The 12,599-nt window shown below is 45.9% G+C and overlaps 1 protein-coding gene and 1 non-coding gene across 2 annotated transcripts in view; one reads left to right on the plus strand and one right to left on the minus strand.

Moving 5' to 3' along the window:
- Positions 1 to 4,872: 4,872 nt before the first annotated feature.
- Positions 4,873 to 4,944, minus strand: TRNAC-GCA. The gene has a single exon. It is a non-coding gene; the product is annotated as a tRNA-Cys (tRNA).
- Positions 4,945 to 6,598: 1,654 nt separating this feature from the next.
- LASP1 (LIM and SH3 protein 1) overlaps positions 6,599 to 12,599 on the plus strand; it is a 57,072-nt gene continuing 51,071 nt past the window's right edge. Inside the window, exon 1 of the mRNA XM_019550266.1 lies at positions 6,599 to 6,743. Coding sequence (XP_019405811.1) covers positions 6,675 to 6,743 — 69 coding nt within the window. The 5' untranslated portion in view covers positions 6,599 to 6,674. The remainder of the gene's footprint in view (positions 6,744 to 12,599) is intronic.

Raw genomic sequence — 12,599 nt, forward strand, 5'->3', positions numbered from 1 at the left:
TTATCTTGCTGGGATCCTATGACCCCAGCTGACTTCCTGCCTTTTGGGCGGGGGGCTGGACTCGATGATCTTCCAAGGTCCCTTCCAGCCCTAATGTCTATGAAATCTATGAAATCTATATTGCTCCCAAGTTTATTCATGTACACCATATGGAGCCTGGTTGGAGCAGCCCTGGCTGGCAGAGGACCTGGAGAGGTCAGCCTGCCAGCCCAAGGCCACTCTAAACAGGCTCACATGCTGCAGAAAGCCTGGCTGAGGATAAGGGTGATTCAGTGTGGGGTTATCTAGCAGGCAGCCCTCACACTGAAGCACCCTTGCATCCCAGCCAGCCATTCTGTAGCACATGGAGCCCAGTTGGAGCAGCCCTAGGTTGGCTGCTCAGGCTAGGCTCCATATGCTGTGGATTGGCTGGCTGAGGTACAAGGGTGCTTCAGCCTGGGGGCTGCCTGCTGGTTAGCCCTGCACTGAAGCACCCTGTGCCCCAAAATCATTGGTGTAGAGATTCCAGAGGAAACATCTCCAACCATTCTGTTCAATAGCCATTTATAGATCTATCCTCCATGAATTTATCCAGTCCTTTTTGAACCTGGCTATGCTATCTGCCTCTACTACCTCCTGTGGCAATGAAGTCCATAAGTTAACTAAGCATTGTGTAAAAAAGTACTTTTGCTTGGTCATTTTAAACCATCACTTAATAATTTCAGCAGGTCCCCCTATTTCTAATATTCTGGGACTTCATGAACAGCAGCTCCCTGTTCACTTGATCCATACCCTGCATGATTTTATAGACCACGATCATATTCCCTCTCAGTCTTCTCTTAGGACTGATGAGTCCTAGCCTTTTAAGTAGAAAAATTAAGAAAAAACAGTCACTGAATGCAAGATGTTGTTGTCAGGGGAAATGAGAGTCAGTGAGGTAGAAAGGTACATGTGACAAGACCTACAGACAAGGAAGTTCTTGTACCAACAGTAGGGAAAGCACGGGCAAGAGAGAAGCCATGTATTAAATCCTAGTTTTTGTAAAGCAGGAAGTCCCTTTTTAACAGAAGCCTGAAATGAATGGAGATACAAGAGTGTTGATTGTGGCCTAGGTTGTTGTGAGTGTACTAGATTAGAATTGAAGCATACCTTAAAAGAGCAATCATTATACTTCAAGGAGTAGGCATTGGTTTTAATAATGTGCTTAGAAAAAGGAGAATATTAGACAAATATATATTTAGCTCAGTGATAGAAATATCATACATTTTATCATATAGACATGTGTAATATATTCACCTAAATGGTTTGGAGTACATACTGCTCACCACCAACCTAGAACTTTAATTTAAAGAAATTATAACACATAATCACACACAGAGTGTACCAGTATTTAAACCAAAGGTCTTTTGTTCTACTATCTAGCTATATTCCTATATAGGTCCTTGGAGTGGGAGACTAGAAAATACGGCCAATAAGCAATCAAGTTTTTATGACTTCCCAAATGACTGTAAATGAATGAAAAATGAATTCAGAAGGACCTGAATGTATAGGCCTATGTATGCATGGAATATTTGGAAACTGAATCAGGTGCATAGACAGGTTGCTTACTATACTCAAACATTTGGGATGTGGCATGTCAACATGACATTAACTGCTGGGCTGGAAAGAGTATGCATCACGAATAAACAAGTACAGAGTCCACTGAAAACAGTTGAAAGACTCCTATTTGTTTCAATGGACATGTGATCAATTCTAAGTTATTGCTACAAAGATTGCTTCTCATTTACACCTATGTAAACATAGCTCACTGGGAAGAATATATTACTCTAGCTCATATTGTCTCTTGTTTCAGATATACACAACTTCCATTTCTTGTTCACAGGCTCCAGTTTACTTTCCTATTGGAAAAAAAATTCCGTGTAAATTCAGAACATTTTGAAACATAAAAGTTGTTCCAACATCAGTTAATCCACAATCACAGTTGATAAAATGTGGCAGAACTTGGAAATGGGTTATAGTCATTGCTCACTGGCTGAGCATTTGAGCAAGTGTAAAGATCCCTAATTCAAATGCAGGAGCTCTCTGAAGCTTTCGAGGACTTTATCTGTATGTTCTTATGATATGCAGTTTGCTTTCACCATCTTGCTGATATATAATTCTGTCTCACATGGATTGTTCACAATAAGGACCATGCACTTAGCTTACAGTTCTATAACAAGGAATTAATCTCCCTTCTTATAACCAAACTCCAACATCTGTGCAGATGTCTTATTTACCAGAAATTAAACAACCCCATGTATCATTAATTAAGCAATTATAAAATCTTACAGAACTTTGTTATAATTTTTAAAATTGTAATTAAAGCACAGGAAATGAGAAGGAAAGGACTAGCAAAAATGAAGTGTAGTTGTGACTGCTAATAAATCTCTTTTTAGTGGGCTAATTTGACTGTCAATTATGCAATGTTTTATAACATTAATCTCCAGGTCTAACATAGTTTTTGCTTTATTGTTTTTTAAATTGACCAGTGCTTATCAGAATTCACAAAGGTTTTAAGGAGGACATGAATGAGGCTTTGAAGAAGAAAACTTTAAATCCTTAATCTAATGCTTGAATACCAAGCTATACCACTTCTGCTAGAGTCTAGTTAGTGGCCTGATTACAAAATATTTACCCAATGTCATTCATTTTCATACGGATATATACACAAACATGTATATGCTCTTTCCCTCTGAAGAGCCCAGTTGTAAACTGTCAAATAAGTGTTTCCCAGAAGGAATCACTGAATTATTAAAGGGATCTATGTTGTAACCGTATTGGTCTGAGAAAAACAGATACCCAAAGCTCTTGGGTCAGAGGTGATATCTTTTATTAGGCCAACTGACTCTGACTCTGACATTGGACACTTCCAGGGAAGAGGACAGCCTAATCTGCACATCTGACCCAAAATACCGCCTCTGACCCAAGAGCTTTGTGTACCTCTTTTTTCTCACGCAAATACAGCTACAACATAGATCCTGAAACATGGAAGCTATTATATTTTAGCCATTTGAAAAAGTTGAAAAAGTAAACTTAAGTAAAAGTAAACTTGTTAACCAAGAAAGGATTTTTCACCTCCCTGACTGACTCTGACATTGGACACCTCCAGGGAAGAAAACAGCCGAAACTCCACATCAGAGAGCATCACTCTCACCAAAGGACTCTGAGATACCTAAGGGAATAAACTTTCACCCTCTACCTCCCCTGTGCAAAATGAAGTTTCTTTTCTATCTATGAGGACTTTCCAATCTTTGAATTCTCCGCAGCCTGAAGAAGGGTGTATGTGCCTGAAAGCTTGCAAAGAAAGGATTATTTTTTGCTACTGTTTAGTTGCTTTAATAAAAGATATCACCTATGACCCAAGAGCTTTGTGTATCTGAATTATTAAAGAAATTTAATGTGTACATACCCTCAAATGCTTAAAAGTGTTGCAGGCCAAAACCTAATGGATGAGTTATCCCTAACAAAATTGACAGTCTTGTCAAAGAGAAAAGACTACACATACCTTAGATATTAGTGTATATACTGACATCATTGTAACTGGGTATCCTTATAAAGACATTGCTAGTGCAGGTTATGGAATTGGGGTTATTACTTGGCAAAATATTGATTAGTTGGCACATCAGTTGGTAATTAGAAAACCAAAAGTTCTGGGTCCTGAATTATCCAAATACTGTAAATTTTACCAGGTTCACACACATGGTTTTGATTTTGGGTCTATTCTTGTTGGATCATTTCCCGGTATTAACCGAAATGCTACTTTTTTGTATCTATATTTTCCACCTTGAAACTGCTCAGCTCTAGCTCACTGAAAATAACAGGGCCAACTTAGAATCAAGGCCTGCCACTCTACTGCCAAGCAAGCTTATTTCATAGATTTCATAGACATTAGGGCTGGAAGGGACCTCGGCAGATCTTCAAGTCCAGCCCCCTGCTCCAGGGGCAGGAAGTCAGCAGGGATCATAGGATGCCAGCAAGATAAGCATCCAAATGTCTCGAAGGCGTTCAGAGTAGGTGCTTGAACCACCTCCGACGGCAGTCTATTCCAGACTTGGACAGTAAAGAAGCTCTTCCTTATGTCCAGTCTGAAATGGTCCTGGAGGAGTTTGTGACTGTTTGATCTTGTCATCCCTTGGGGTGCCCTGGTGAACAAACATACTGGTGAGCACCCTGATAAACTTATAGGCAGCCACCAGACCACCCCTGAGCCTGCACTTTTCCAGGCTAAAGAGCCCCATGGCTCTCAGCCTGTGGTCGTAAGGTGTTTTCCTGACCTCTGATCATGTGCGTGGCTCTTCCCTGTACTCTCTCAAGCTTCTCCACATCCTTCTTGAATTGTGAAGCCCAAAACTGGATGCAGTACTCCAGCTGCAGCCTCACCAAGGCCAAGTACAAGGAGAGAATGATGTCCTGGGATTTGCTTGAGAAGCATCTATGGATGCAAAATGTATTATTGAGCAATTTAGTCAGTTGTCTGGTAAATGCAAGATACAGGCCTCCAGAGACACAAATAATATAAATATAATCTGCATTATGCTGTGCATAAAAAATGCGCTGAAAATTTATGGCACTAAATTGTCTATATTTATTTATCATAATAACTGTTATTGTAAAATACAGGCTCAATATCTCACCCAAAGACACAAGACTATAAGGCAAAATATCCCTTACTGAAACATATTCCCCCTACTGGACATAAAGGAAAACTGGACACGTATCTCCACAGCACTTACTGACTTGCTGACGTTAAACATTTTTTGCATTAGAAACAAAATTGTGCTTTATTTTGCCCTGTCGATGCGACAGTCATAAATAGGATTTTGAGGGGAGGGTGGAGGAAAAGACAGTTTTAGAAGGGGGCACCCGGATTTGAACCAGGGACCTCTTGATCTGCAGTCAAATGCTCTACCACTGAGCTATACCCCCTCTGCTGGGGTAAACCTGATTAACAAGGCCTTAAGAGAGCACAGACAATTAATTGTGAACACGTGAAAACCAGAGGTGTCAGTATGCCGGGGGTGCTCGTATCTTGTTTATATATATTAGGCTAAAGTGGTGAAGGCAGAATTTCGTATATGTGTGAGGTGTGTGTGTGTGTGGGTGTGTGTGTGTATAGGGACATGTTTGTGGGTAGATACGTGTCCGAAGCATGTGCATTGAATTCCATAGAGACGTGTATGGGTTGAAAGAGGAGGATGTGCGCGTGCGTACGTGTGCAAAGTGTGTGAGCAACGCCTGAGGGGAAAGGTGTGCGTACGTACAAGTGTGAGTGTGTCGGAACGGGTGAGTGAGAAGGAAGGGAGGGGAGTATATTGTGTGTTGTGAGCCGGTGGGCTTAGGGGAGAAGCAAGCGCACGTAGGAATGAGTGTGCGCGAAGTGTGCAAGTGCGCCCACGAGGGGAGGGGGTGGCGGCGCCTTCAAGGGGCAGAAAATATGCACACGTACGGCAGGGACGGGGAGGGGGAAGTGGAGGAGGCGGCTGCAGCGCGGGTACGTGTGAGAAGCGTGTGTGCTTAAACAGCAGGGGTGAAGCCTGCACTGCTGAGGAGGGAGAGGCGCGCGTGTCTTCTGTGCACGGACTGTGGGCCCTAGGTGGTAAAAGATGCTGGGGGGGGGTGTGGAGAGTGCCTGCAAGTGTGTGTGTGCCTGGAGTTTGTGGGAGGGTGTGTGCGTGGGGATTGTGGCAAGGTACGTGCGTGGGGTATGTGTGTGGAAAGTGTGTGCAAATGTGTGTGCTTGGAGTATGTGTGCGTAGAGTTTGTGCGGGAGTGCGTTGGGGGGCGGTGGCGTGTGTGGAGCGTGTACCTGTGTGTGTGTAGGTTCTGCGAGTGCGTGCGTGTGGGGTGAGCGCGGAACGCGTGTGCGCATGGAGTGTGCACCGGTGTGTTGTGATTGGAGTCTGGTGTGCGCGCGCGTGTGGAAAGTGTATGTGTTCGGAGTACGTGTACGTGTGCGTGGGGTTTGTGCGGGAGTATGTATGTGGGTGGATGGAAGTGCGCGCGCGCGGAGTGTGCGCCAGTGTGCGCGCGTGGGACGAGTGTGCCCGCAGAATGTGTGCGCATGGAGTATGTACCCGTGTATGTGATTGGCGTTTGTGTGCCGGGGAGGGGGGAGGTGCGAGTGTGTGTGTAAAGTGTGCGCGCGCGCGGAGCATGTAGAAGCGTGTCCTTGGAGCATGTGTACCTGGGGTGCGTGCGTGGAGTTTGTGAGTGTGCGTGTGGAGCGTGTGCCAGTGGGAGTGCGCGGGATGAGCGCACGCACCGAGCTTGTACCAGTGTGTGTGTGTGTGCGTGCCTGGGATACGTGCACGCGTGCGTGGAGGGGGGGGCGGGCGCTGCGCGCGAGCGGGGCTGTAGGTGGAGCTGTTGTGCCGGGTGCGGGGGTGTCCCGGCCGCGGGGGGGGGAGGTGAGTGTGACTGTGGTGTCCGGGAACGTGTGTGTGTGTGTGGCGGGGGAGGGGCTGCCAGCGGGGGTGCGGGCGCGCGCACTATAACGATCACTATCCTTCCTTCCCCGACCCACTTGCTCCCCCCTCCAGCGCATGCGCAGTCGCTCCCCCTCCTCCCTGGCCCCTCCCCGCGGTTCTTAGGGGCGAGCGGCAGAGGCGGCAGCTCAGGCTCGCGCCGGCTGCAGTGGCCGCCCCGGGAGCGCAGCCATGAACCCTAACTGTGCGCGCTGCGGCAAGATCGTCTACCCCACCGAGAAGGTCAACTGCCTGGACAAGGTGAGGAGAGTTGGGGGCTCTCCTCTCCCAAGTGGGTCTTGCAATAGGATCCAAGGGAAGAGGCGCAGGGGTTGTGGGGGGACTCAGAGGGGTCAAAGAGTGGGAGTGGGGGGTGAGAATTTGCGGGGGAGCGGGTGGTGGATGTCAACGGGGGGTGACACCTCCTCTCCCGTCCCACCTCCTTGCACAGAGCTGCTGACAGGCCCTGGCTCCCTCCCCTCCCCCCCTTCTTACCCTGGAGGTACAGCACAGCCCCCCCCTCTTGCTGCAGGGTATGGGAGCTGTCCTCAGCCTTCTCTGCTGAGCCTCTGCCCCTATGCCCCAGCCCTAACATAGAGAGAGAGAGAAAAAGGGTGTCCCTTACAGAGAGGAGAAAAAAAATTGCTTCTGACTCCAGCCCAGCTCTTTGCCCTTCTTGGAAGAAGCAGCACATAGTTGGATACAAAAGCCCCTTCCTGATTTCTCTGTGAAACTTGAAAACGGCTCATTCTGGCACAGGAGGCTTATGGTTTTCGTTTCTTGTTTGTTTGTTGCTTTGCTTTCTTGCAAGACTGATTGAAGGTCAGAAGAGGTAGTCTGGAAATGACACCCTGAATTAAAGCAGCATTTGTTTATTCTGCTCTTCTAAGAACACTTAAAAAAAGGCAAATGGAAAGCTTTGTTTAAAAGCAGCCCATAATGGTAGAAATATTATTTTTATGTAATTAAATATAAAACAGTTTCTGCACTTTGAGGCAATTGGTAAAGGAAACTAGCTACTGCTCCTTTCCTCCTGTTAGCAGCGCAGCTGGGTGTCTAAATAGACAAAATGGAAAGGAACAGCTAATGCTTCCCCTCAAAGCAGAGAACCTCATCTGTTTTACATTAGCTGGGTTTTTCACTCCACCGCTCTGATTGATTTAATTCTGGAACTTAGCAACATCTATGCAGATTCTTGATACTGCTCTCATTGCCATCTGGACTTGAGTGTCTTGTTTTGGTGTCTTTTTTTTTTTTTTTTTTTTCAGACTGAAAGGGCGGGGAGGCAAATTCTCCTTTTTAAAGAAGCAATTGCAATTGTTGCTATAGATGATGAATCTGTGTGGTGCCCCAGGACAGAAGAGATTGAGAAAATGCTCATTCCATTGATTTCTACCTTCTTGGTTATGAGGACTTTTGGTTGCTGGCATATGACTAATAGTCACTGCCCCAGCAAAGTTTTTCATCATTTCTGCTGGATCCTTCCAAGCTGTTTGTCATTTTCTCCACCCACCCTTCCCAGGGTCTTGGGATGACCAGTTCTCAGGGACTAATAAAGGAACTTGAAGAATGCATGCATTTTGGCTGCAGCATTCCTGAATCTCAGTAGAGCCTATTGCTCGCATTTTTAGTGCATGATGTTGCCTTTTTTTTTTTTTTCCCCCAACTTAGGAATTTTTTTTTTTAAGTTGAGCTAATAAGCCATTCCTGGTTCCCTTCTTGTTCAAAGTGACTTATGTTGCTGGGCTCAAGGAACTGCACAGTATCTGAACTGTAGACAACTGGGAGGAAGGATTGTTTTAATTGTATGTTTCAGCTTTTCCTCATGAGCATGTAGATGTTACTTTAGCGGAGTTGATAGCTAGCTTAAAGGCAACCGGGCTAGCACCAATTCTCCACAACTAATGTGGAGCCTGATGCAGGCAGGGTAGCCTATAGCAACAGCTCTTATCTTTAATAGAGAGGTGCAGCCTGCTTTGGACCTATCTCAGCAGGCAGTTTTGTATTAAAGAGGAAGCTGTCAATAGAGTGAAATTACAATGCAGCTTTCAGCTGCAACTTGCATCTGCTTCAGTTGATGAAAGGGATGAGGTTGGGCTTGTGGTGATTCCTGGTGGAAGCTAAATCTTACTGACTTCCCCAAATGTGAGGGGTTATCCCTTTTTTACTGTGTGAAGGTCAACCTGGTTTAACTGTACCCAGCACAGATCCTGGCAGAATTTACCATTGTCACTTAAAAACAGCCCGCTGCCTGCCTTGGTGCTGCCAGTGCTTCAGCTGAGAGAGGGAGCAGTGGCAAGGAGTTTAGGGGGGGAAAGAGAATATAGGTAGACTTCCATTAGTGAATCTTTAATGTATATCAGGGTGCTATGTATCCTTCAGAACAGAAGTACTTTGGGGGAATATAGGTGGGCATGATCCAACTTTAAGCATGGGGTTGGACTACATGACCTCCTGGGGTCCCCTCCAACCCTAATTTTCTGTGCTGCTGGGATGGGTAAACTAAGATTTTTCTAAAAGTTTCCATTCTGAGCTGGATCTGGCAGCTCCATAGCAAATTGGGGAAAGTAATTGTTCTATCTCACTGAAGCTGCATTGCAAAAATAGCTGGAGAAATAAGAACTCTAGATACTGGAGGCTGAGTAGGTAGGTGGGACTCTGGCTGGTTGTTCTAGCTTCATTGATATTGACAAGGTAACAGCAGAACGAAATGTGTGTGTTTTTAGACAATCTGTTAGGATTTCAGGAAAGGACATATTGTAACTTCTGTATGCTGCCTCCCCCACCCCGTCTTGATAGAGTTCTATTAGTTCCAGATAAGATGTTTGACGAGGCTGACTTCCGCTGTGGAAATGACACGTCCTGTGTCACTCATAACTGGAACAAATGTTGCATGGCTTGGCAGTTGTGGCTATAATTGCTAAATTAAGAAACCCACAAAAAAACCTGGTCAGGCGACTTCATCATTATCTGGTTGTTTTTTGAGGTTTTGTTAAATAGAAGACAAATGACCAAGGGCTTATCTTGCACTTTAAGCAGAGAATTACTACTTGGCCTGAAGTGGGGATATGGTATCATACTTCTTTAGTCGTGAAGAGGTGTAGCAACTCATTCCTTGAGGCCTTGGTCACCAATAGGTATGCAGCCATAGCTGCTTTTGAGATAGCTGATGATCTTTCTGCTACTACTGACTTGACTAAATAGGCTGGTACTGCACCATACTGAGTATCTACAAGTGGTCTGCATGAGCTACTTGCTAGCAGTCTGCAGAAGTGGTTAGTTGCAGCCGCTTTCCACTCTTGTACAGAGGTACAGTGTGAACAGGACCTGAGCAGCTTCTTCCTTCAGTTCATCAGAGTAGCCTGCTGAGAGAGACAACACTGTTACATTGTATGTTGCAGTATAACTAGGATCGCTCCAGGGGGTTGGTGTGTGTGTGAGTTGTTGTTGGGGGGGGGTTTTGTCCCCCTTTCCCCTACCCTTGGGGAGGGAGGGGGAGGCTAAAAGTTACCAGATTTGAAGCTTCTACAGCATTGTACCTATTTGTGAGGTTCTCATGTCCTTTTTAATTAACTCCTGCGAGAGGATGAGTGGGAGCATTATTTGCAAACATGGACAGTTCATTACCTATGTCACACATGCTGCTGTTCTTCTCACCTCAAGCACTAGAGCAGGTTGCCTGGATTTCCTGAGTTTTAGATAGAAGGCTCCTCTTCCTTTTGGCTCTTACTGGGGACACTGCTGCAATAATCAACTGCAAATGATACATCAGTCTGAAGCGAGGAGAGGAGCATATGGCAATTTCTGGTGGAGAAAAATGCTGCCCAGACCCAGTACCTGCACAGTAGCCTACATCCAGCTTATGCCTAGTGTAGAAGGCTGCTTGTTGGCTGGATGACAGGAAGAGCCCTGCCAGCTAGGAAGGAGTTCTCTGTTCCTTTTTGCTGCTGGAAGGCTGGGTATTCTCTTTGAGAGAAGGATCAGTTGGGATCATAAATACCTATGGTTCTCTCTGAATAAGGTGTTTGTGCACCTATTGTAATATGAATCCTATACAACTTAAAGACAAATTTGTCAACACCACTGCAAAGCAAGTCAGCAGCATCTGCATTTTCTAGATAAATGCTTAAATACTTCTAGAACTCGGGCCCTTAATCTGCCTCAGGCATTTAAGTCTTGGGTAACTCAAGTAAATTTAAACTCCATTGCTAAGTGACTCAGTCAGATCACATGGGTTCAGCCTCCTGTTGCCAAACTTCTTAGGTGTCTGCACTCCAAACATGATGCCCTAAACCAGGGGCCACACATGCCAAGCATGGCATACAGGGCCATTTTGCTCGGCACGCCACCACCAGCCCAGGCTTTAAGCAGCTGCTGCCAGCCATGGAGCCCAGGCTGCTCCCAGCAGGCGGCTGGGAGGCTGCAAGGTCTGCTGCAAGCAGACTGGGCTCTGTAGGCCAGCTGCAGCCAGGAGGCCGCAAACAGCTGCTCCAGCATGGTGGCACTCTGGCACCTTCTAAGGTAGACATTATGAGTTTTTTTTGGCACTCCGGCCAAAAAACAGTGCCTACCCCTGTCCTAAACTATGAACTCTGTATGCTTTTCTTCCTCCCAAAATGAAGATGAAAACAAGATTTGCTAACGCAGAGCCCCTGACAAGGATAGGGAGCAAAACTCTCTTGGAAAAAATCTGCATCTATGAAGACATCCTCTTTCACTTGGGGAAAAGCAAACAGAAACCTGCATGTCGTGGGTGACTTGGCAGGCACACAAGGAAAAGTATTAATATGTTGCTTGGAGCGATTGAAGTGAGGCATTTGCCCTCTGCTTCAGCTGAGTCATAAACTCTTTTTTTGTGCTGTGGCTTTTTCAACAGGGTGTGGTACTGAAGTGCAGGTAACACAGACTCTCTTGAAGAGACTAGCAAAGCTGTTGCTCACCCTTCAGCAGTTAGGCTGAAATAGTGGAAGCAGTGGTGGTGGGATGTGGGGGACCGAGTATCTTAAATGTGTTGTGCAGACCCCTGCTCCCTGCCCCCCCAATCCAGTAGCAAGTACAGAACCAGCTGTTCACCCTGAATTTGGTAACTCTCCCGAGCTGAGAGCTTTGCCTTGTAGCTAACATTGTATCCCCCACTGCATACTTGGAGGACCATGTTTGGTATAGGGGAGCAGTGTGCTGTTGGGTGTCAGTTTGAGTGTTTGTTCTTTTATGCTAGTTCTAACCCTAGGTCCATGGTGACCTGAATTTCACTCATGAAGCGTGTAACTTGACACTGGAAGCTGCTATTTGCTTGGTTGCGCTCTGCTTTTGAGCTCTTTGCATCCACCATCCTCTAATAATTGAAGAGCCTGTGGGCATTCTATAGGCAGTATGTGGTAGCAGTTGGGCTTGCAGCAGTCCTTCATGCTTGGGTGGCTTGTGCACTTAGCAGCTGTTGCTGTCTTGGGAGACCAGCTGGGAGATGGGAGTCCAGGTTGGTTTCAAGGTTATTCTAGGAAAAGTCTGGAGTTCCAGTAGTAGCTTACAAACACTTTTTCCATGGGGCCTTTTCCAGTGGGAGGAGCTGGTCACATCAGTTGGGGCCAACTGCAGTGCTTGTTCTGTAAATGTTTTAGGTGTTAAACCAACAGTTTCTTGGAGTGTGGTGGCTGTCATAATTTGTAATGCTTGTGTGTCAGAAAAGTGAATCATGGTCTGGATTTCAAGACTGTTTCTTCTGGCCTTGGTATAAGTGGGAGTGTGCACATTGGCATCTGTAAGGGGGCAACTAAGCTGAACTAGTCCTTTGCTGTATGCATATGTTTAGACCTTGGGCCCTGAGCAACAGTGCAGGACAGGCTTGAGGCTGCTGTTGTGGGCCCCCACAGCAGATGTGGGAAACTCAGGATGCCACCATGCTGCCATTTTTTAAACTAGCTGAATCCTCTGTCTCTAGGGTGGGAGGAGAGAGACTTTCTTCTGCTGCCTTGCTTACGGCTCCCTTTTTTTTTCCCCACCCCCATTTTTGCCTTCTCTTTAGGATCACAGATTCAGTGGTATAAGTGTAATATCATTCCTGGGTGAAACCTTCCCAGATGCTTGGCAGGTCAGAGCAAAAACATGCAGCTGCAATTA

Source organism: Crocodylus porosus, unplaced genomic scaffold (assembly GCF_001723895.1).
Source record: "Crocodylus porosus isolate Cpor-Errol unplaced genomic scaffold, CroPor_comp1, whole genome shotgun sequence".
Lineage (NCBI taxonomy): Eukaryota > Metazoa > Chordata > Crocodylia > Crocodylidae > Crocodylus > Crocodylus porosus.